General features: G+C 36.6%; 1 protein-coding gene across 1 annotated transcript in view; it reads right to left on the bottom strand.

Moving 5' to 3' along the window:
- The window catches only part of MBD2 (methyl-CpG binding domain protein 2), a 76,574-nt gene that overhangs the window by 18,912 nt on the left and 32,254 nt on the right, over positions 1-25,408 (bottom strand). Inside the window, exon 3 of the mRNA XM_004266110.3 lies at positions 15,831-15,968. Within this exon, the coding sequence (XP_004266158.1) occupies positions 15,831-15,968 (138 nt within the window). The remainder of the gene's footprint in view (positions 1-15,830; positions 15,969-25,408) is intronic.

The following is a 25,408-nucleotide window of genomic DNA, read 5'->3' as shown; positions in this document are numbered from 1 at the left end:
ACAGATACACTGGAACATGGCTAACATAAAAAGTGTCCTTATTTAACTACATCTCCCTCAAACCATCTGTCTTCCTCCTTCCACCAGGAGAGAAACTTTCTTATTTCCTCACCTTCCATTCATCCTTTCCTTCTAACCTCGACTCTACTCCTACTATTATATTAACACTGACCTGCCCAAAGTCACAGTAACCTTCTAATTACCAAATCCAATTCCTGATTCAAGCCTCCTTTGCCCTACTTCACTGTTGCCACTGCCTGCTGTCAGAAGACTTATGGAAGTCTGCCTTTTATGATGCTTCTCTGTATGCGTCTGTATTTTCTATTACTGTTAGGCAACAGATTGACAAAAGATTTCTAACAAAACAAAAGACTTCTAACAGTAATTATCAAAGAAATAAGACTATAAGCAATTTTTCTAATAAAAACAAATATTTAAAATGTATGAGATGAAATACACCAGGACTTCCCTGGTGGCGCAGTGGTTAAGACTTCGCACTCCCAATGCAGGGGACCCAGGTTCAATCCCTGGTAAGGGAACTAGATCCCACATGCATGCTGCAAGTAAGAGTTCACACACCACAACTAAGAGTTCGCATTCCACAACTAAGGAGCCCGCTCGTGTGCCTCAACTAAGGAGCCAGCAAGCCACACCTAAGGAGCCCTTGAGCTGCAACTAAGGAGCCTGCCTGACACAACTAAGATCTGGCGCAACCAAATAAATAAATAAATATTTAAAACAAAACAGAACAAAACAAAATAATTATCAACATTAAAAAAAAAGATGTAATATACCTTTTAAAGTATTTGAGCACAGAAGTGTTAATACTTTGCAAAGTAGAAGAACCAAAAGTTACCTTTAAAATTTAACCATTTTATGAATTTTAACTTGCACAGTCTTCATCTCTCTCAAGAGCATGATGTGAGACACCCAAATTTCATGGGATGAATTTGTGGCTAAGTACAGGGAATACAGGGTAACAGGAAAACCACTGGTTTGGAAGTTTAATGCTTTGGTCCTGACTCAACCATTAAATAGATGTGCTGTCTTAGGGAAGTCACTTAATCGCCTTTGGATGTATCTTCACTAGTAAAATAGAAGTACTAATAACTGCCTTATCTACCTCAGAAGATAAACACTGATATAAAACGAGGAAGTTCTTTGAAAACATAAAAATTTTATTGTATTGTTTAGAATATTTTCCAACGTTAGGATTTCATAAATTCGATGAATATCTTATTCACTTTTCTAAGGCTTTTGCTAAATCTAATCAAAGAACAAAGGATCTTGTCATGTATTTGTAGACTAAACCAAAACCCCAAAAATGTACTTTATATTCAGTGATTCATGAAAAGCTAAATATGCAAGACACTGGCTTAGGGCTACACAGAAGAACAATGTTTCCTGCCCAGAAGGAATTTGCTGTCCAGTTTATAAACTGCTCTATTTCAGATCAACCCCATATGATATCTGAGTTGCTAGTTTTGGTCAGCAAAAACAACAACTTAACTTAAATACCATGGCCTGCAAACATCAAAAGACAAACATGAGATACCCTTTTATTTTGGGGTAGTGGGCTAGGAAGAAAGGGCTAGATAATGACAAGAAAATTATTATGTAAATCAAGGAAAAGCTTGACTCATGTGGCTGTGCAAACTACAGTGAGATCACTTGTGAAGGCAAAAGATAACAATTTGGGCTGGAGAGGATGGAAGGATGAAGCAAGAGGCAGTAGAGCTGAGGAGGATGGAGGTGCAGTAACCGTCCGCTGCAGCTGCTCGTCTGAACTCTGTCATGAACGCCACTTCACTTACACAAAGTTGGTAGGTAATACTTGCCAAGTACCTGAAAAGGTGCTGTTACCCTAAGATAACCATGGAATAAGAATACTTGCTCATGAGGCCTATAAGTTTTTCATGTGTTACTCCCACAGGAAAAGTTGTAACAATTTTCTTATTAATATGTAAGTCCATATAAGGATGTAGCTATGTTCCTTTATTTCTTGTATGTCACATTTCCACACAGTTGAAATTATTTGTTCAGTGTTTGTTTCCCTTATTAGATTGAAAGTTTTATAAGGAGAGGATGCATGACTGATTTGTGTGTTTGTACAGCACCTGTAATAGAAGCAACAATATACTCTGTTTAATAAATGAATTAATGATTTCAAAACCCACTCAAGTGCAAGAACTTTAATCTCTGATAGAGAGCTATCACTAGTTGTCTATCAGAAGAGAGGCCCTTCAGAAGAGCTTCCCTGAAACTAATTTCAATAGTATAAAGTAATTCCTCATTTTTATAGTGGGACATTAATAGATACTATTTCCTTTTTAATATCAGTAAATCAAGAAATAGAAGTACATACATACTATTTAAAACATGACATTGAGCAATGACTAGAACTAAAATCAGGTTACAAATCCTCAAAATTATCAGAAGTATGAATTTAAGTGGAAAACCCAGACCTCAGAACAAAAATATTAATATCAGAAAATTACAATAAAATATTAAAAACAGTATAAAAATAGAATGATAGAATCAAGACCAAACATATCTATAAAATCAATAAATATAATGGTCAACTCAGCTATAAAAGAAAAAAAGACCCTCAGATCAGATAGGAAAAAAAATCAACTGTATGTTTTATGGAAAAAAAAAATTTCTAAAAATAAAGGGACTCAAAAAGCTGACAATAAAGAGTAAAGAAATAGAAAGCAAATATAGACAATGAGAAAACAAAGGTTCCAATATTACTAGAAAATTACTTCAAGGCAGTAAGTGTCAAATAAGACAAAGCTTAACCCATTATAATTAACTAACTTCCATAAAATAAATATTATCTTAATACATTTGATGATAAAAGTAGGAGTTTGGTTTTCCATGGGGAAATGTGCATGTATAGACTGAGTTCAAAACTTGTTAAGAAAGCTCTCCCCAGTACTTCATTCCACCTTTCACCTAGATACTGCCAACATCAGAGAAAAGAGGGTATCACAGATACTACAAACATTAAAAATATTACTAGAAAATATTATGAACATCCTTATATCATTAACTTGAAAATTATGAAATGCACAAATTCCTAGAAAAACATGTTCTCAAAGTTGGTATAGGAACTATGAATATTCATCCATGTACTCATTAAATAAATTGAATCTGCAATTTCAAGGCCTCCCACTTAAAAACAACAACAACAAACTAGGCTGAGATGACTTCACAATTAAGTCTTCCAAACATTTAAAGAAAAGTACCAATCTTCCACAAATTCTTCCAGAGAATATTAAAAGAGAGATCACCTCCCAGCTTATTTTACAAGGCCAGCAAAACCTTGATACTAAAGCTTGAGAAGAAAATTATGAGAAAAGAAAAATGCACATCAATCTCTCTTGTGCAAAAAATCCTAAACAAAATAACACCAAATCTAAACAGTGATAACACAACATGACCACACTGAGCTTAATCCAGGAATTCAAGGTATGTTTAAAGGTTTTTCCATCTAAAAAAGTCAAGTCTTGCAATTTACCACATCAACCAATCACTGTAATTCACCCTATTAACATAAAAGAGATCATTATACCATTTAACTAGGTAGGGAAAATAATTTGATAAAAGTCAATACCCATTCATGAAAAATATTTTTAGTAAACCAGGAATATAGTGAATTTCCTTAATCTGACAAAGGGTATTTACCAACAAACCTACAGCAAGCATCATATTTAATGGAGAACCATTAAAAACGTTCCCTGGTATTACAATAACAGACAAGGATGTCTGCTATCACTTTTATTCAAGATCGTATTAGCATTCCAAGCCAGTGAAATAAGACACGGAAAAAAAGAAATCAAAGGTTTAAGGATTGACAAGGAAGAAATAAAACTCTCGTTTGCAGATGATATGTTTGTTCATGTGCAAAGTTGGAGAAACTCACTATCTAATAAATGAATTTAGGAAGATAACTGAATACATAGTCAATATACAAAATTCAGCTTATTTCTTCATATTAGCAACAGATAACTAGAAAAAATTTATATGGAATCAGAATAGCATCAAAAAACATCAAATATCTAGAAATCAATTAAAGATGTAAGATGTCTAGACTGAAAACTATAAAATCTTAATGGTGGGATATACCAGGTTAGTGAATTGTAAGACTTAATATTGTAAAAATGTTAATTCTCCCCCAAATTGATCTATAGATTTAAATCCTGGCAGGTTTTGAAGAAGACTGGACAAGCTGAGTCTAAACTGTATGTGGGAGACTTCCCTGGTGGTCCAGTAGTTAAGACTTCACCTTCCAATGCAGGGGGTACGGGTTTGATCCCTGGTCAGGGAGCTAAGATCCCACATGCCTCGTGGCCAAAAATAACCAGAACATAAAACAGAAGCAATATTGTAACAAATTCAATAAAGACTTTAAAAATAGTCCACATCGGGCTTCCCTGGTGGCGCAGTGGTTGACAGTCCACCTGCCAATGCAGGCGACACGGGTTCGTGCCCCGGTCTAGGAAGATCCCACATGCCGCGGAGCAGCTGGGCCCGTGAGCCATGACCGCTAAGCCTGCGCGTTCGGAGCCCGTGCTCGGCAACAGGAGAGGCCACAGCAGTGAGAGGCCCGCGAACCACACACACAAAAAAAGGTCCACATCAAAAAAAAAACTTTAAATAAATGAATAAACAAATAAAATAAAATGTATGTGGAAATGCCAACAGCCAAGACTAACCAAGATAATCTTAAATGAAGAATAAGAAAGCTGGAAAACTTACACTACCAGATATCAAGACTTTTTATAAAACTACAGCAATTAAAAGAGTGCAGTATTGAGAAACAACAAACAGACCAATGAAATAAAACAGAGTGTAGAAACAGATTCACATGTACAAATAGGGCAAAGGAGCAGAACAGATCAAAAACAGACTTTCACAAGACTTTCACACTTACACATTTCATTTATGACAGAGGTGACAACACAAAGCAACAGAAAAAGAATGGTCTTTCAGTAAATGGTGCTGGATCAATTGGATATCCATATGGGAAAAAAATAAGTCTACCTCACATCATACACAAAAGTCAATTCCAGATGGATCATAGACCCAAATGCAAAAGTAAAACAAAGCTTTCAGAAGATGACATGGGGAATATATTGATAACCTTGGGGTAAGCAAAAATTTCTTAAACACATCACAGAAATAAAAGGAAGAGACTGATAAAGTATATCCTTTACTTTTTGAAAATCATCATTGAAGTATTACGTACAGAAAAGTGTAAAAAAAACATAAGTATACAGCTCACTGGAGTTTCATAAAGTAAACACTCATGTAACTACCATGCAGATCAAGAAACAGAGTATCACTAGCACCCCAGAAGCCCCCACCCCACACTCTCCCAGGCTCTATCCCACCTCCCAACTCTCTTAAAATTATGAACTTACACTTACCAAAAAACGCCATTAAGGAAGTGGATAAGGTAAGTCACAAACTGGAAGATATGTGTGATAGATATATCTGACAAAGTACTGATACTCAGAATATACAAAGAACTCCCACAAGTCAATGAAAAAAAGATAAACAACATAACAGAACAATGCATAAAAGAGTAGGCACTTCAAAAGAAAGGATATCTATGCAGCCAATAGACATACAAACAGTGCACAGTATCATTAAATACCAAGGAAATGCAAGTTAAAATGGTAACAAATACACCTAAACACATACCAGAATGTTCAAATTTTTAAAGACTGATAATACCAAGTGCTGACAAGAATTTGAAGCAACTGCACACTACTGGTAGAAGGGTAACTTTGTATAATCACTTTGGAAAACTATATGGTAGCATCTAATAAAGCTGAACATAAGCATACTCTAGGACCCAGCACTTCTCCTCTATAAGCTCAAAACCAAAAACACATACTACAATATTCACTGAAGAATATCCATAACAGACAACAAGAAAGACAGAAACTAAAACAACAGCAACAGAATGGTCAATGCAGGGAACAGAGAAAAAGCAAATATCATACAAATAAAAAATGTCCCTATAATTAATAGATTCAGAGAGGAAAGAGTAGAGGTTGTATCCATAAAACAAGAACAGCAAAATTTTATATACAAAAGCCAAGAAACAGATGCTGGAAATTAAAAATATGATCACCAAAATAAAAAAAAAATCAAAGGACTAAAAGTAAAATCAAGAAAATAGCCCAGAAAGTAAAACAACAATAATAAGACAGAAAATACAAAAGTAGAAATAGTAGAAAAAGTAGAAATAGATGGCTAATACACAACTCATACAAAGAGAGAATGGAAAGTTAGGTGATTCAGGAGAAAATGGGGAAAAATGACACAGGAAAATTTCCCACACAAAGGATAGTAGTCAGGTCTATCACCTACTAAGTGCCTGGTGAATGAAAAAAGGCCTACAGGCACATATCAGTGAATTTTTAAAAATCATAAATATACTAAACTTTTTAAGAGACAAAAAAGAAGACCATAAAAGAGGAACAGAGATTGAGCATGGCACTGAATTTCTCTTTGGCAACTCTAAAACTAGAGAACAATGAAGCAACGCCTTCAAAACTTCAGGGAAAATGATTCTCAATCTAAGATTTCATACCCAGACAAACTTGGCTGTGTCCAGCTGGAATAAAGTTTATTTCCAATGTGCAGGTTCTCAACTTTACCTCCCATTTTATTTTATTAGAAAGCTACTAGAGGATTCGTTACAAACTGAAGGCATCTACTGAGACAGAGGAGGACAGAATTCCAGAAAACAAACTCCCCACACAGAAGCACAGTAAAGAAAATCCTCAGAGCTACAGCTACACAGCAATACCAGAGAATGCATTCAGACTGAAGAGGAGGAGAGGTGATTCCAGGAAAGACACAAGAAGGAACGCCATGGATTTCAGCATAAGGAAAGTATTATTAATGGGCATGTGGCAGAAACAAGCATGAGGAAAGATTAACTCTGTTATAAAGAAAACGTAGCATACAATTCTTAAGACTGACAACAATAAAGAATTCTGATGCTGATGGTAAAAGACATTACTTGCCATAACCATGAATAACTTTCAGTCATAAAAATGTAAACCCTGACTATTTAACCTATTTAACTAAAAATGTGATATAACTATGTTGGGAGCATGGAGCAGAGAGAGAACTATGTATTCATGTACCATTGTGGGAAGTCAAGAAATAATGTCTAAAATTAATATAAATAAAGAAATAGGATAATATGTTTATTATTCAGAAATACAGAGGTAATTATAAAGGGAAGTGACCAGAATTGAGATTAAATGCTTCTGGAAATGGAACTAAAAGACACAAAAAGTAGGAAACTACTGTTAGGAAACACAAGTTTTTAAGCATTGATTTTTTTTTTCATCTATATTCCTACGTTTCTTAGAGAAATACAAAAATCTCAAAAAATGCCATGGATCTACCCATATCGGTGAAATATTTTTAAGTGATCTAGAAAAATATATGATCATTAAAGGTCACTATGAATGAAAAATCTATGGATTCATTATTTTTTTTTAAAAAATTCACATATAATCTTTCAGCTGCAACTCTCACCCCCATAAAGCCGACAAGTCACCAAAGCAGTTTTCTCTGTAGGGCTCCAACCCAGCATCCTTTGCCTGGATCTCTTACTTCCCACAACTGCCTTAAGAGTATACATTTTCTAATACTTATATTCATATTTTATTATTTACAAAACATTTCCACATTCCAGTCAACGACATTGTTTTCCCAGTTACGTTAAATTGTAAAACTCTCCTCATAGGCACAGCTGATTCATAGATAAATTTTGTCAATTATTTTATGACCAGCATGAAACCAATCTTATCATCTATGCCCTAGCTTCCTATACTTTCTTCAACGGTCTCCTGGCCTTAAGTCAGTTATCATATTACATACAAGAGCCAGATTAAAACCTCTATCTAGGGACTTCCCCGGTGGAGCAGTAGTTAAGAATCTGCTTGCCAATGCAGGGGACACGGGTTCGAGTCCTGGTCTGGGAAGATCCCACATGCCACGGAGCAACTAAGCCCATGAACCACAACTACTGAGCCTGCGCTCTAGAGCCCATGTGCCACAACTACTGAAGCCCGTGCTCCTAGAGCCCATGCTCCGCAACAAGAAAAGCTACCACAATGAGAAGCCCGCGCACCGCAACCAAGAGTAGCCCCTGCTCGCCGCAACTAGAGAAAGCCCGTGTGCAGCAACAAAGACCCAACACAGCCAAAAATAAAATAAATAAATAAATAAATTTAAACCTCTGTCTAGAATGTCCTACCCATACTTCTCTTCTTTCAAAGACCATATATTCTCTCACTCCTCTGCTTTTTGTTTTCATTGCATTTACCATGCCATGACACATTATATATGTATTTATCTGTTTGTCTCTCTCCCTATCACTCTAGAAAGTAAGTTCCATGAGAGCAGGGACTTGGTTTCGCTCACTGCAGTATTCCCACAACTTAGAAAAGTGCCTGGCGCAAGCTGAGGGCTCAATTCATGATTTTTGAATTAAAAAAAAAATTCATTCATTCATTACTTCGACAAATATGTGTTAAGCACTGACGTAATGGAGACACTATGGATAAAGCAATGAACAGCTAATACAGTTATGATCAGAAAAGGAGAAAGGAGAAGCACTAAGGAGGGTCTCTAAACCTAGACTTCATGAATCAGGTTTCCTGAACAGATGAAGTGATATCTAAGTTCAGACTTGAGGGATGAGCAGGAAATAGCTAATTAAAGTGGGAAAGAAAGCAGCATGAAATATGATCAGGGAATGCAAGGGCAGGGTGCAGAGGGGGAGATGAATAGCACATTCAAAAATCTACAGTTTCACATGATTCAGTTGTAGAACAAGGGAAGAATGTGAGGCCAGAGAGATACACAAAAGCCAAATCATGAAGGACTTTGTAAGTTATGTTAGGTGTTTTGACTTTAAAAGTCATGTTGGGTTTTTTGTTGACCTAAAAACTAACACGAATCATCAAAACGTTTTCAGCAGAATAACACTATTAGATCATTATGTCAAACAGATCTTCAGGATGCAATATGAAGAAAGAACTGAAGAAAATAAGACAAGAAGCAGAGAGATGAAATGATAGTTCCTTGGTAGAGAGATGGAGCAAGTGAATATTTAGGAGGCAGAGTCAACAGGACTTGTTGGCTAATTAGATTTGGGGGTAAGAGATGGAAAGAGTCAAGAATGATGCTCACGTTTCTGGCTTAGGCGGCCAGGTGGGCAGTGGTACATACAGTGAGATAAAGCATATAGAAGAAAGAGCTGGTTTGAAAGGATGATGATGAAGTTTGGGAAGATGAATTAGAGATACTGGTGAGATGTCTAAGCAAACAATGTTAGTAGATTGAGTGATACAAACAAATGAAGCTCAGGATAAAGATGTAAATTTGGAAATCATTAACATATAGATGATAACTGAGGCCATGACAATGAGTGAAATCATCCATGGAGGGTTTACCTACAGAGAAGAATGCACAGTATTCCCTAGGAAACACCACCATTTTGAAAGATAGACACAGAAGGAACACAGGATGGGGATTGAGAAAAAAACAAAGAAGGAGGAAAACCAAGAGACTACAGTGTCACAGAATAAAAGACAATATTTCAGAAGGCAGATGTAGTCAAGAGTGCCTAATACTAAAACAGGTCAAGTAATGTAAGGACTGAAGTTTGCTCAACCAGTTTAATTAGGATCATCAATAATCTTGATGAGAACAGTTCAAGTGGCATAGTGAGAACAAAAGCAGTATTTCAGAGATATAAAAACTAAGAGGTAAAGTAGATAGTAAATACACACAACTCCAAGAAGTTTGACTGTAAAGGGAAAAGAAAGAAAATGAATTCTAAAGGAGACACAGAGTAAAATAAATAAATTTTTAAGATAGGGAAGATTTGAATATATTTAAATGCTTTGGGGAAGAAGCCAGTTGAGAAAGAAGTTGAAGATGAAAGGTAGCTGACATAATCCATTGAGTGCGCTGTCTGAGAAGGTAAGAGGGAATGTATCTGGGAAGCACAGATATTGGTATTACCTTTAGGTCACAAGATATGGTCAAGTTCAGTTCAGAGGGGTAATAAAAAAGCTACTTCCTTGTTCAGATCCTTTAATCATTTCTCATTTGCAAATTTAAACACAAATGCTTTAGTCTGTTCAACTTCACAAATATTCAGATAAGTGCAAATTTAAAATGAAATCGTTTTTATACAATGAACTACCAAGAAGAAGAAATATTGATAATAATACCATAGAAGGTAAGCTGAAACTGAACTGCACATAATTTGTCAATAGACTTTTAATTTGGTACAAGTCTTTGGAAATCAACTTGCCAGTATGTATCAAAAATCATAAATATTCATACTAATTATATTTCTGGGAATCTAGCCCAAGGAAATATTGAAAAATATAGGAAGGAACTTACATACATAAGGATACTCACTTGAGTACTACCTATAATGGTGAAAAACTGGAAATAATATGGAAATTATAAAGTAAATTGTATGCCAGCACAATGCACAGTTTTTGGAATAATATACAGTTAATTATAAAATTATAGCACACAAATTATATAAAACATGGATTAAATGTGTATAATACAATGTTAGGTGAAATGTTTTAAAAGTATGTGTATATACATGGCATCTTTCCAACATCACCCAGAATAATGCTTTTAAATAGTACTGGACAACATATCATCTATTTCTTCTGCCCAGGCAGCCAATTTATCTGTCTAGAGACAAGGAATATAATATCCTCCATGGAACTCTCTGCTTTAGCTTATCTATTTCTTAATCACAAAAGCATTATACTAAAGACTAAACTAGAAGTAACAGTCAGGGGTTAGGAAGGAGTAAATGTTAAAATGCCTGGAATGAACAGCAATTTTCAGGGTTATAATAACTGAATACTAAAATATTTTATAAACTTTTCACACACAATGTCTTTAAAGTGCACATTTTTAAAATTTACCTTTCACCTAAAAAGTTTCTTCTAACATGTAAAAACAGTCACTCTCGGTTATTATCAAAAAGATGAGATTTAAGTGCTGGCAAGGATGTAGAGAAAAGGGAACCCTCATTCACTATTGGTAAGAATGTAAATCGGTACAGCCATGATGGAAAACATTTGAAGGTTCCTCAAGAAATTAGAAATAGAACTACCATATGATCCAGCAATCCCACTTCTGGCTATATATCCAAAGGAAATGAAATCAACATCTCAAAGAGATATCTGTACCCCCATATTCACTGCAACTTTATTCACAATAACCAAGTTATAGAAACAAACTAAGTGTCCATCGATGGATGAATGGATAATGTGTGTGTGTGTATATATACATACATATATTTATGTATATACACACACACAATGGAATATTATCATCCATAAAAAAGAAAGAAATCCTGCCATTTGTGATAACATAGATGAAACTTGAGGTCATTATGCTAAGTGAAATAAGTCAAACAGAGAAAGCAAACACTGTGTGATCTTGCTTATATGTGGAATCTCAAAAAACCAAACTCATAGAAACACAGAGTAGAATGGTGATTGCCAGGGGCTGAAGGTGGGGAAAATGGGGAGATGTTGATCAAAACATACGAACTTCCAGTTGTAAGATGAATACGTTCTGGGGATCTAATGTACAGCATGGTGACTATAGTTAACAATACTGTATTATACACCTGAAAGTTGTTAAGAGAGATCTTAAACGTTCTCACTATCACCACAACAACAAAAAAATGGTAATTATGTAAGGTAATAGATGTATTAACTAACTTTTTCCTGGTAATCATTTTGCAATGTATACACGTATCAAATTGTCACACTGTACACCTTAAATTTACACGATGTTATATGTCAATTACATCTCAATAAAGCTGGAAAAAAATCATTAAAAAAAAGACATTTCTGGAATGGAGTAAAGGCAAGTTTCATATCCTTTGAACAAAGAATTAGCTAACAAAATAAAAGGAAAAAAATCTAGGATCAAATGGAAGATTTAAATCCACTTCTTCGGTGATTTAAATGTTTACTTTTCGGTAAAAAAAAGAATATTCTGTAAGAAATGTAATTAATATTCAAAGACTATCAGAAACACCTAAAGCCTGTAGGCTTTAATTAAAAGGAAAAAGTAATGGCTCAAAAGCTGAAGTTTCTTTGATTTGAGGATAAAAAAAGAGAAAAAGCAAGAGACCATAAAGTGTCAAAGATGACAGCATTAAAGAAATAAGAAAGAAACAGATATGTGAGCTCTTCATATATTGAAAGAAGGAAGCTAGGAAAGACACCCTTGACAGCAAAATCACTATTCAATTAGATTAAAAAGAATTAGGGGCATGTTTTACATATCTGGCCAAATAAGGATAGTTCAAAGATCTTACTGTTTGGGATAAGAGTCTTATAACTGGTAGAATTCCCTCCACCCCAGTCAAGATTTCTTTTTAATCTAATGACAAGACAAGTACATGTTAAATATGCCAATAGTATATATAAAACTGGCTGGCTACTTACCCTATCATAACCAGATTTTACAAATGCCATCTCTACCTTATCATTTTAATTGTAGGCAGAAATCACTGGTGAATTCTGTTTAATGCACTTTTGTTTACATACCTTAATTTGCCCTTTTAAAACTAAGGCATTTTCAAGGAGTCAGTACATTAGAATTTCATAATTTATATATTTTATAGAACTCAAATTAGACTGCCATATTAGACAGAACTGGCATATGATGTTTGTTATATAAAAACAGAATTATGAATTTCTATGATTGCTTCACATCTAAACTAATCACTTCAAACCGATTCAAGGTAAAAGATCTAAAAATCAAATCCTAGTTCTAGGTCTCAAAATTCAACACTCCGAAAGGAATTACAATACCACTAGCTTGAATACCTTATTAAAATAATGTGATACAGTTAAGATAAAAACGTATCTGCAGGAACCTCAAAAAAATAGAAACCTCACTGTCTAATTTATTTACTCTATGATCAGAATAACTTCTCCAAATGAAGTATTTGGCAATTTATATTACTAATCTAGTTCAATGAAGCTATGCAAAAGGTAGCAAAATTGGAAGAATCATTTTTACCTATGTATTTTATGCCAACTATCTCCTCAACAAGAATAGCTCACTAGCAGTCATCTGCCATATGTATGTCAAAATATAATTAAATCAACATCTTTCCTTTACTTAAAAACCTGAATCTAAACTGGAATAGTCAGGATGACAGATCATGATTTCAAAAAACATTAATACCAAAGTTGTCTCTTTACTATTTTCCTGCATTTACTCAATGCACAGTCCTATATTTTGAAATCCTGTTAGTGAGACAGTAGTCAAATATTATCTCAATTCTTACATTCAGGATAAAGAAGGTGGAGAGACAACTAATGTCTTAGTGTAATCAAAAACATCCAGCAAAAATTGTCAGGTGACAAGAGGATAATGTGAAAAACAGTGCAAACATTTGGAGAAGTAACCTCCAAAATAATTTTAACACTTTCTGTCTCTGAAAGCTAGAAGGAAGATAAAAACCCTCAAAAGATCTGGGTTAAAATGACATAAGTGGGGTTTTTTTGGTGGGGGCAGGAGATGATTTAGCTTTTTTGACATATTCTTTTCATTTGAGAACAATCTCATAAACGTTAATTAAAGAAGGAAAACTTACAACTACTCAACATACCAAAGAATAAGAAGCAACTAATCTGGTTACTTCAGCTTTAAAAATCTAGGTTGCCAATATCTCTACAACCAGATAAACACCCAGTAAATATAATTACTACTGTTTTTAAAATCTGTGACTGAACTTAAGTGCAGAAAACAATTAAATTCCTGTTAAAATGACCATAATTTGCTACTCGGTTTGTCTTTAACCAAAATATTTGTTCACAGACTATATTGAGAATGATTTGACAAGGAAAAGATGAGGATAAAATTTACTAAATACTATCTGTTCTCAATGAGACAACTCAAATTTTCAACATGGAACTAATATTATTAGTTATTCCACTTTCTTTATCTTTTGGGCTTTTTTTTTTTTTTTTTTTTTTTTTTTTTTGCGGTACGCGGGCCTCTCACTGTTGTGGCCTCTCCCGTTGCGGAGCACAGGATCCGGATGCGCAGGCCCAGCAGCCATGGCTCACGGGCCCAGCCGCTCCGTGGCATGTGGGATCTTCCCGGACCGGGGCACGAACCCGCGTCCCCTGAATCGGTAGGCTGACTCTCAACCACTGCGCCACCAGGGAAGCCCTCTTTTGGGCTTTTTGAAGCAAACTGTCTTACCCAATTACATACTTTCAAATTTTTCAATTGATAAAAACCTTTACAAGGAAACGATTTTAAAATCACCAAAAAGCCAAAGGACAAGATGTTCAAGACTTTAGACAGTATCTAAGAAAGAACACAATCAGGGAATGGCTTTGTCAAGGTGGGCAAAGCTCAGAATGGCAGAATTCCTTCCCTGTTGGAATGAATATACTAAAACTGCCGGTGGTTTGGTGGCTATCACTGGGTGCAGTAGTAAAACAGAAGGGAAAAGCCTGGCACAGAAAGCTGAATGGCCCAAAGAAAACCTAAGTGGTGACAAGAGCCTAAAGGCACATGCAGGTACGCATCTTTTATATTGGATGTGATACACTTACATGGCCCCTGTTGAATCTCTTGGGGACCAACAGTAAAGCAAGTTTAGAACTTCAAATCTTGAGACATCTATAGCAAGATGCTGATCCAATGTGGCTCCAAATATCTTCTGTTTTCCTGGCTCACCTGAAGAGGAAAAAACACTACAGAGGATGTGGGAACTGAATTTCTTTATGTAGTTTCTTCTAGAGCAACTGTCTGAAAGTTTTGGCCCAATCCTTTTTGAAGTCTGGAGATGAGACACTTGAGGGACTAGTGAAAAACAAAATTCACATGAAAAGGTGGAGTGAGACATCTAAAAGGGGAATACGAGAGCAAAAGATACTGGTCGTAGGTAAATCAGTGTTTCTAATCCTTAAGTGGGAGGAGGCAGAGAAAGGAGAGAAAAAATGCACCGATGTTTCTCCCTCCGCTCCCTCACCCCAATTGCTACTAAAATTTCACAAAGTACCTAAACTTTTTGACCGCAATTAGGGAGTGAGTGAGCAAGACTACTTGGAAAGTTTAAGCATTTTGTCAAGTCTCCCTCCCCTGGCTAAGCGGCATTATTAAGCAGCAGGGAGGCCTTTCAGATAATACTTTTTTTCTAAGAAAAGATTCTGGTGGAATACAGCTTGAAACAATAAAGGAAGAGAAAAATAAATGCAATTTATACAAAAATGGAAGTCACAGGACAATATACCATATTGACAAAGTTTATTTACTTCTGTTTTTCCAAAGGGGAGGGCTGCTTTCTTGTAATAAGAAATCAGAACAAAAAGTAGTTTCCAAATAATAGAAAATATTTTTAAACTAGGCAACACAAACTGCATGCTTCATCCCCTTAGGAAATATTACCCCTGGAAAGATAATCTTTAAAAAACTAAGAAGAGCAGAACCAAGTCTGATGTACATTACAACACAAAAGCATAAAAGTGGAGTCCATAAAATTAATTTTAGATTTTTTAATTAACTTAATTTTTTTCTTAAAACATTTTACCTAAATGTTGTCTTATCAGAGTTATTCTCCAGCATTCATGTAATAGCCTAGGATATAAAACAATTTTCTTTCCAAATATATTCCATTTTAACCAGAGTTTACTTGAACTGTATCTGGTAAAGATACCAGAATTTTCTGAAAAATAAGATTGGAGAACCAATTAGATCCTTACCTGACGTGGCTGTTCATTCATTCGTTGTGGATCTGATTTCACTTTATTACTAGGATGATTTGTGACTTTGGTTACCGGTTGTTTGAAAATTGATGCTGTCTGTCTAATTGGCAATGTTGTATTCAAGTCTGGCTTACCCTGTGGATATAAGTGCGTTTTAATTAATAAATATTATATATAAATACAATTAGATAAATTTTTATTAATTCAATATGTATTACTTTAACTTGGATTATTCCAAACTTCTCAATCTCAGCATTTTAAATACTCTGAAGTACACTTTAATCACTTTATTATGTAAGACGTGCAAAGTTTTCTCATAATAAAAAGCTTTCTGTATTCTTTTAAATGTAAGAAAATTCTCTAAATTAAAATTCATAATTAATTTGATTAGCAAGATACTAGGAACTTCTAGGTGAACAAATATGTTTAAGGTTAGGTTACACAAAAGGAAGGAGGGTTTTCAGGACAATAATCGGAAAGCAGTCATTTCTACATTCTGAAAATGGAGGAAACTAATAGCGCACTTGGCCATTAAAATATAAATAACCTCATGAGCTGTCAGGGGGCCAGGCTTACGTAAAACCACAAAGGTTAACCTTCCCTTTTATATTAAAAAAAAAGATAATTAGAAATGAAAGTTGTAATTCCACAAACAGAGCTCAATTTAGAAAAATGTAATAAAATAAGGAAATATCCTTTATCTTTAATATTTTATAGCACATTTAATGCTTTTTTAAAAAAACTTAAAATTGAAGTTTCAGAAGGGCAAGCAACATACTTATATATTTCTAATCAACCAGTAAAAAAATTAAGTTATGTTCTAATGAAAAGCAAATGTGGCACAGAATTGCTATTAAGCTCATTTGAAATACTCTAACATCAGGTGGGGCAGAGGCGAGGAAAAAGAGGAAGAAAAAGAACAAAATGTGATTTAATCACTGTTTATTCTGAGTCTGGCAAAAACCATAAAGGCTCCAATACACCTGAAAGCAATACACATCAGATAATTTTAGTATACAAGTATACCTGATAAATCATCTACAGGATATTCAATGAACTTTTATCTTTATAACTATCTCCAAATAAAAATTATACCAACTTTGAGACTCCAGAACAGCAGTTCTCAACCTTGAGCATGCATCAGAGTCACCCAGAGGGCTGATGAAAGCACAGGTTATTGGGCCTCACCCCCAGAAATTCTGATTCAGGAGGTCTGAGGTAGGACCTGGGAAACTGCATTTCTATTAAGGTCCAGGTGATGCTGATGCTGGTACAGCGACCACACTTGGACAACGACTGCTCTAAAACAAAGACTGCGAGTTGGTGGCGGGGAGACCAGGTCTAACCCATAGATACATGTGTTTTGTTCAGTTTTTAGTTCCTTTAGTAAATTAAGCCAACATCTACAAATAAAATTCACATAAAATGCAGAATTCTAGGCTGCTTAAAGGAGCTCCAGAGACGGGTGCGAGCCGCGGCTAACAGCGCGGACCCCAGAGACGGGCATGAGACGCTAAGGCTGCTGCTGCTGCCACCGAGAGGCCTCTGTGCGAGCACAGGTCACTCTCCACACCTCCCTTCAGGGGAGCCTGTGCAGCCCGCCACTGCCAGGGTCCCGGGATCCAGGGACAACTTCCCCGGGAGAACGCACAGCGCGCCTCAGAGCTGGTGCAATGTCACGCTGGCCTCTGCCGCCGCAGGCTCGCTCCGCATCCGTACCCCTCCCTCCCCACCGGCCTCAGTGAGCCAGAGTCCCCGAATCAGCGGCTCCTTTAACCCCGTCCTGTCTGGGCAAAGAACAGACGCCCTCAGGTGACCTACACACAGAGGCGGGGCCAAATCCACAGCTGAACCCCGGGAGCTGTGTGAACAAAGAAGAGAAAAGGAAATCTCTCCCAGCAGCCTCAGGAGCAGCGGATTAAATCTCCACAATCAACTTGATGTACCCTGCATCTGTGGAATACCTGAATAGACAATGAATCATCCCAAACTGAGGAGGTGGACTTTGAGAGCAAGATTTATTATTTTTTCCCCTTTTCCTCTTTTTGTGAGTGTGTATGTGTAGGCTTCTGTGTGAGATTTTGTCTGTATAGCTTTGCTTCCATCATTTGTCCTAGGGTGCCATCCGTCTGTTTTGTTTTTTTTTTCTTAATAATTATTTTAAAAACTTTATTTTACCTTACTTTATTTTATTTTATCCTCTTTCTTTCTACTTTTTCTCCCTTTTATTCTGAGCTGTGTGGATGAAAGGCTCTTGGTGCTGCAGCCAGGAGTCAGTGCTGTGCCTCTGAGGTGGGAGAGCCGAGTTCAGGACGCTGGTCCACAAGAGACCTCCCAGCTCCACGTAATATCAAACGGCGAACATCTCCCAGAGATCTCCATCTCAACACCAACACCCAGCTTCACTCAACGACCAGCAAGCTACAGTGCTGGACACCCTATGCCAAACAACTAGCAAGACAGGAACAGAACCCCACCCATTAGCAGAAAGGCTGCCTAAAAGCATAATAAGTCCACAGACACCCCAAAACACACCACCAGACGGGGACCTGCCCACCAGAAAGACAAGATCCAGCCTCATCCACCAGAACACAGGCACTAGTCCCCTCCACCAGGAAGCCTACACAACCCACTGAACCAACTTTAGCCACTGGGGACAGACACCAAAAACAACAGGAACTACGAGCCTTCAGCCTGCAAAACGGAGACCCCAAAGACAGTAAGATAAGCAAAATGAGAAGACAGAAAAACACACAGCAGATGAAGGAGCAAGATAAAAACCCACCAGACCTAACAAATGAAGAGGAAATAGGCAGTCTACCTGAAAAATAATTCAGAATAATGATAGTAAAGATGATCCAAAATCTTGAAAATAGAGAAAATGCAAGAAACATTTAACAAGGAACTAGAAGAACTAAAAAGGAAACAAGCAACGATGAACAACACAATAAATGAAATTAAAAATACTCTAGATGGGATCAATAGCAGAATAACTGAGGCAGAAGAACGGATAAGTGACCTGGAAGATAAAGTATTGGAAATAACTACTGCAGAGAAGAATAAAGAAAAAAGAATGAAGAGAACTGAGGACAGTCTCAGAGACCTCTGGGACAACATTAAATGCACCAACATTCGAATTATAGGGGTCCCAGAAGAAGAAGAGAAAAAGAAAGGGACAGAGAAAATATTTGAAGAGATCATAGTTGAAAACTTCCCTAATATGGGAAAGGAAATAGTTAATCAAGTCCAGGAAGCACAGAGAGTCCCATACAATAAATCCAAGGAGAAACATGCCAAGACACATATAAATCAAACTGTCAAAAATCAAATACAAAGAAAACATATTAAAAGCAGCAAGAGAAAAACAAGTAACACACACGGGAATCCCCATAAGGTTCACAGCTGATCTTTCAGCAGAAACTCTGCAAGCCAGAAGGGAGTGGCAGGACATATTTAAAGTGATGAAGGAGAAAAACCTACAACCAAGATTACTCTACCCAGCAAGGATCTCATTCAGATTTGATGGAGAAATTAAAACCTTTACAGACAAGCAAAAGCTGAGACAGTTCAGCACCACCAAACCAGCTTTACAACAAATGTTAAAGAATCTTCTTTAGGCAAGAAACACAAGTGAAGAAAAACACCTACAATAACAAACCCAAAACAATTAAGAAAATGGGAATAGGAACATACATATCGATAATTACCTTTAATGTAAATGGATTAAATGCTCCAAAAGACACAGACTGGCTGAATGGATACAAAAACAAGACCCATATATATGCTGTCTACAAGAGACCCACTTCAGACCTAGAGACACATACAGACTGAAAGTGAGGGGATGGAAAAAGATATACCATGCAAATGGAAACCAAAAGAAAGCTGGAGTAGCAATTCTCATATCAGACAAAACAGACTTTACAATAAAGACTATTAGAAGACACAAAGAAGGACACTACATAATGATCAAGGATCGATCCAAGAAGAAGATAAAACAACTGTAAATATTTATGCACCCAACATAGGAGCACCTCAATACATAAGGCAAATACTAACAGCCATAAAAGGGGAAATCGACAGTAACACATTCATAGTAGGGGACTTTAACACCCCACTTTCACCAATGGACAGATCATCCAAAATGAAAATAAATAAGGAAACACAAGCTTTAAATGATACATTAAACAAGATGGACTTAATTGATATTTATAGGACATTCCATACAAAAACAACAGAATACACAATTTTCTCAAGTGCTCATGGAACATTCTCCAGGATAGATCATATCTTAGGTCACAAATCAAGCCTTGGTAAATTTAAGAAAATTGAAATCGTATCAAGTATCTTTTCCGACCACAACGCTATGAGACTAGATATCAATTACAGGAAAAGATCTGTAAAAAATACAAACACATGGAGGCTAAACAATACACTACTTAATAACGAAGTGATCACTGAAGAAATCAAAGAGGAAATCAAAACATACCTAGAAACAAATGACAATGGAGACACTATGACCCAAAACCTATGGGATGCAGCAAAGCAGTTCTAAAGGAAAGTTTATAGCAATACAATCCTACCTTAACAAACAGGAAACATCTCGAATAAACAACCTAAGCTTGCACCTAAAGCAATTCGAGAAAGAAGAACAAAAAAACCCAAAGTTAGCAGAAGGAAAGAAATCATAAAGATCAGATCAGAAATAAATGAAAAAGAAATGAAGCAAATGATAGCAAAGATCAATAAAACTAAAAGCTGCTTCTTTGAGAAGATAAACAAAATTGATAAACCATTAGCCAGACTCATCAAGAAAAAAAGGGAGAAGACTCAAATCAATAGAAATGAAAAAGGAGAAGTAACAACTGACACTGCAGAAATACAAAAGATCATGAGAGGTTACTACAAGCAACTCTATGCCAATAAAATGGACAACCTGGAAGAAATGGACAAATTCTTAGAAATGCACAACCTGCCAAGACTGAATCAGGAAGAAATAGAAAATACGAACAGACAGATCACAAGCACTGAAATTGAAACTGTGATTAAAAATCTTCCAACAAATAAAAGCCCAGGACCAGATGGCTTCACAGGCAAATTCTTGCAAACATTTAGAGAAGAGCTAACACCTATCCTTCTCAAACTCTTCCAAAATATAGCAGAGGGAGGAACACTCCCAAACTCATTCTACGAGGCCACCATCACCCTGATACCAAAACCAGACAAGGATGTCACAAAGAAAGAAAACTACAGGCCAATATCACTGATGAACATAGATGCAAAAATCCTCAACAAAATACTAGCAAACAGAATCCAACAGCACATGAAAAGGATCATACACCATGATCAAGTGGGGTTTATTCCAGGAATGCAAGGATTCTTCAATATACGCAAATCAATCAACGTGATACACCATATTAAATTGAAGGTGAAACACCATATGGTCATCTCAATAGATGCAGAGAAAGCTTTCGACAAAATTCAACATCCATTTATGATAAAAACCCTCCAGAAAGTAGGCATAGAGGAAACTTTCCTCAACATAATAAAGGCCGTATATGACAAACGCACAGCCAACATCATCCTCAATGGTGAAAAACTGAAAGCATTTCCACTAAGATCAGGAACAAGACAAGGTTGCCCACTCTCACGACTCTTATTCAACATAGTTTTGGAAGTTTTAGCCACAGCAATCAAAGAAAGGAAATAAAAGGAATCCAAATCAGAAAAGAAGTAAAGCTGTCACTGTTTGCAGATGACATGATACTGTACATAGAGAATCCTAAAGATGCTACCAGAAAACTACTAGAGCTAATCAATGAATTTGGTAAAGTTCCAGGATACAAAATTAATGCACAGAAATCTCTGCATTCCTACACACGAATGATGAAAAATCTGAAAGTGAAATCAAGAAAACACTCCCATTTACCACTGCAACAAAAAGAATAAAATATCCAGGAATATATCTACCTAAGGAGACAAAAGACCTGTATGCAGAAAATTATAAGACACAGATGAAACAAATTAAAGATGATACAAATAGATGGAGAGATATACCATGTTCTTGGATTGGAAGAATCAACATTGTGAAAATGACCATACTACCCAAAGCAATCTACAGGTTCAATGTAATCCCTGTCAAACTACCACTGGCATTTTTCACAGAACTAGAACAAGAAATTTCACAATTTGCATGGAAACACAAAAGACCCCGAATAGCCAAAGCAATCTTGAGAACAAAAAACGGAGCTGGGGCTTCCCTGGTGGCGCAGCGGTTGAGAGTCTGCCTGCCAATGCAGGGGACACAGGTTCGTGCCCCAGTCCGGGAAGATCCCACATGCCGCGGAGCAGCTAGGCCCGTGAGCCATGGCCGCTGAGCCTGTGCTCCACAATGGGATAGGCCACAACAGTGAGAGGCCCGTGTACGGCAAAAAAAACCCCAAAAAAAACAAAACAACGGAGCTGGAGGAATCAGGCTCCCTGACTTCAGACTATACTACAAAGCTACAGTAATCAAGACAGTATGTTACTGGCAGAAAAACAGAAAAATAGATCAATGGAACAGGATAGAAAGCCCAGAGATAAAGCCATGCACATACGGACACCTTATATTTGATAAAGCAGGTAGGAATGTATACAGTGGAGAAAGGATAGCCTCTTCAATAAGTGGTGCTGGAAAACTGGACAGGTACATGTAAAAGTATGAGATTAGATCACTCCCTAACACCATACACAAAAATAAGCTCAAAATGGATTAAAGACCTAAATGTAAGGCCAGAAACTATCAAAATCTTAGAGGAAAACATAGAACACTCTATGACATAAATCACAGCAAGATCCTTTTTGACCCACCTCCTAAAGAAATGGACATAAAAACAAAAATAAACAAATGGGACCCAATGAAACTTCAACGCTTTTGCACAGCAAAGGAAACCATACACAAGACCAAAAGACAACCGTCAGAATGGGAGAAAATATTTGCAAATGAAGCAATTGACAAAGGATTAATCTCCAAAATTTAGAAGCAGCTCATGCAGCTCAATAACAAAAAAACAAACAACCCAATCCAAAAATGGGCACTAGACCTAAATAGACATTTCTCCAAAGAAGATATACAGACTGCTAACACACACATGAAAGAATGCTCAACATCATTAATCATTAGAGAAATGCAAATCAAAACTACAATGAGGGCCTCCCTGGTGGTGCAGTGGTTGAGAGTCCGCCTGCCGATGCAGGGGACATGGGTTCGTGCCCCAGTCCAGGAAGATCCCATGTGCCGCGGAGCGTCTGGGCCCGTGAGCCATGGCCACAGGGCCTGTGCGTCCGGAGCCTGTGCTTCGCAACGGGAGAGGCCACAACAGTGAGAGGCCCGCGTACCGCAAAAAAAAAAAAAAAAAAAAAAAAAAAAAACTACAATGAGATATCATCTCACACCAGTCAGAAAGGCCATTATCAAAAAATCTAGAAACAATAAATGCTGGAGATGGTGTGGAGAAAAGGGAACACTCTTGCACTGCTGGTGGGAATGTGAATTGGTACAGCCACTATGGAGAACAATATGGAGGTTCCTTAAAAAACTACAAATAGAACTACCATATGACCCAGCAATCCCACTACTGGGCATATACCCAGAGAAAACCATAATTCAAAAAGAGTCATGTACCAAAATGTTCACTGCAGCTCTATTTACAATAGCCAGGAGATGGAAACAACCCAAGTGTCCATCATCGGATGAATGGATAAAGCAGATGTGGCACATGTATACAATGGAATATTACTCAGCCATAAAAAGAAACGAAATTGAGCTATTTGTAATGAGGTGGTTGGACATAGAGTCTGTCATACAGAGTGAAGTAAGTCAGAATGAGAAAGACAAATACCGTATGCTAACACATATATATGGAATTTAAGAAAAAAAAATGTCATGAAGAACCTAGGGGTAAGACAGGAATAAAGACACAGACCTACTAGAGAATGGACTTGAGGATATGGGGACGGGGAAGGGTAAGCTGTGACAAAGTGAGAGAGTGGCATGGACATATATACACTACCAAACGTAAAACAGATAGCAAGTGGGAAGCAGCTGCATAGCACAAGGAGATCAGCTTGGTGCTTTGTGACCAACTAGAGGGGTGGGATAGGGAGGGTGGGAGGGAGGGAGACGCAAGAGGGAAGAGATATGGGAACATATGTATATGTATGACTGATTCACTTTGTTATAAAGCAGAAACTAACAGACCATTGTAAAGCAATTATACTCCAATAAAGATGTAAAAAAAAAGAAAAGAAAAAAAAAAGAGAAGAAAATGCGGAATTCTAGCTTCTCTTAAAAACTCAAAGATCTAGAAATACTGGACTGATGTGGCCAAAGCAGGCCATTATTGATTAGTAATGGCTGCCACTAGAGGTGTCAAGTTTTGTTCTTTTGCAAAAGTCTTCAATTCACATTTGCAAAGCTGTCTGAGCCCTACAGGTACTGAGTTTGTGATCTCTGCTTAAAGAATATCAGGATGACTAGAAAGGTAAGGATCACAATAGATTAATCTGATCATTATTACAATTACAGTATTATTTGGACTATTAAATATACCTCTACCCCCAGCCCCACACACACACACACACACACACACACACACACTGATCTTCTGTACCTACTGGGCATGCTTGTCATTTCTTGCACTCAATTTTCTCCCCATGTATGTGCTTACCTTTAAGAGACATATTCATCTTTAAAAACTCTTAATATTATTTCTCAGGCATTTCACTCTCTTATCTTTATGGTTTTCCAAAAAACTTAGAGGTGTGGAAATTTGACCAACAGGCTGCAAAATAACCACTTAGGATGCCATCTCTGAAAAGTGTGAGGCCCAGAAATGTGTATTTTTTAAAGCTCTCCTGGTAATTCTGTGATGCACCGGTTTGGATCCCTCTGATTTATGACATCTAGAGCATTCTGAGGCCCTAAGTGAAGCCATGCAACCTATAACATAGTCAATATTCAATCCTAAGGAAGTTTAACACATAAATGCTTATGAAGAACTTGTCCTGTCACTGATTAGTTATAATTAGTATCTTCCACTAAACAATATCTTGTTTGGTTTTTAATGTTTTTGTTCTTTAATAAAGAACAATAAACTCTGCTGGTATTATAATGAAGATGGCATCAGTAGACAAAGTAGTATATAACAACTGTTTGTATGAGCAAACACAGTCGAGCGGGTAAGATTCTCATTGTTACAAAGAATGACTGGAGGAAGCACAGACTAGCCTAAACTATTCAAAACTATAAAATCCTGAATCCACACAGACTGGAAGGAAGCATGGAACATGTAAAACGACCTGTGCTACAATGGTTAGATTGATATTTTTTTCATTAACTTATGTTTGTGGTACAATTAATAAAAATTTATTTACTGGCTAAAAGTATTCAAAATACACCATTAACTTCCATTGTCTGACAATGAGACAATTCATTTCCCAGTGGCATGGAATGAGATTATTCAAGAGTGTGCTGCCTTGCTCTTCTTTTATCTTATTTTGGTTTCTATTATTTTTTCTCTTTTAAACTGGCCTGA

The sequence above is a fragment of the Orcinus orca genome, chromosome 15 (assembly GCF_937001465.1).
Source record: "Orcinus orca chromosome 15, mOrcOrc1.1, whole genome shotgun sequence".
Taxonomy (NCBI): Eukaryota; Metazoa; Chordata; class Mammalia; order Artiodactyla; family Delphinidae; genus Orcinus; species Orcinus orca.
This window is presented reverse-complemented; position numbering and strand designations above follow the sequence as displayed.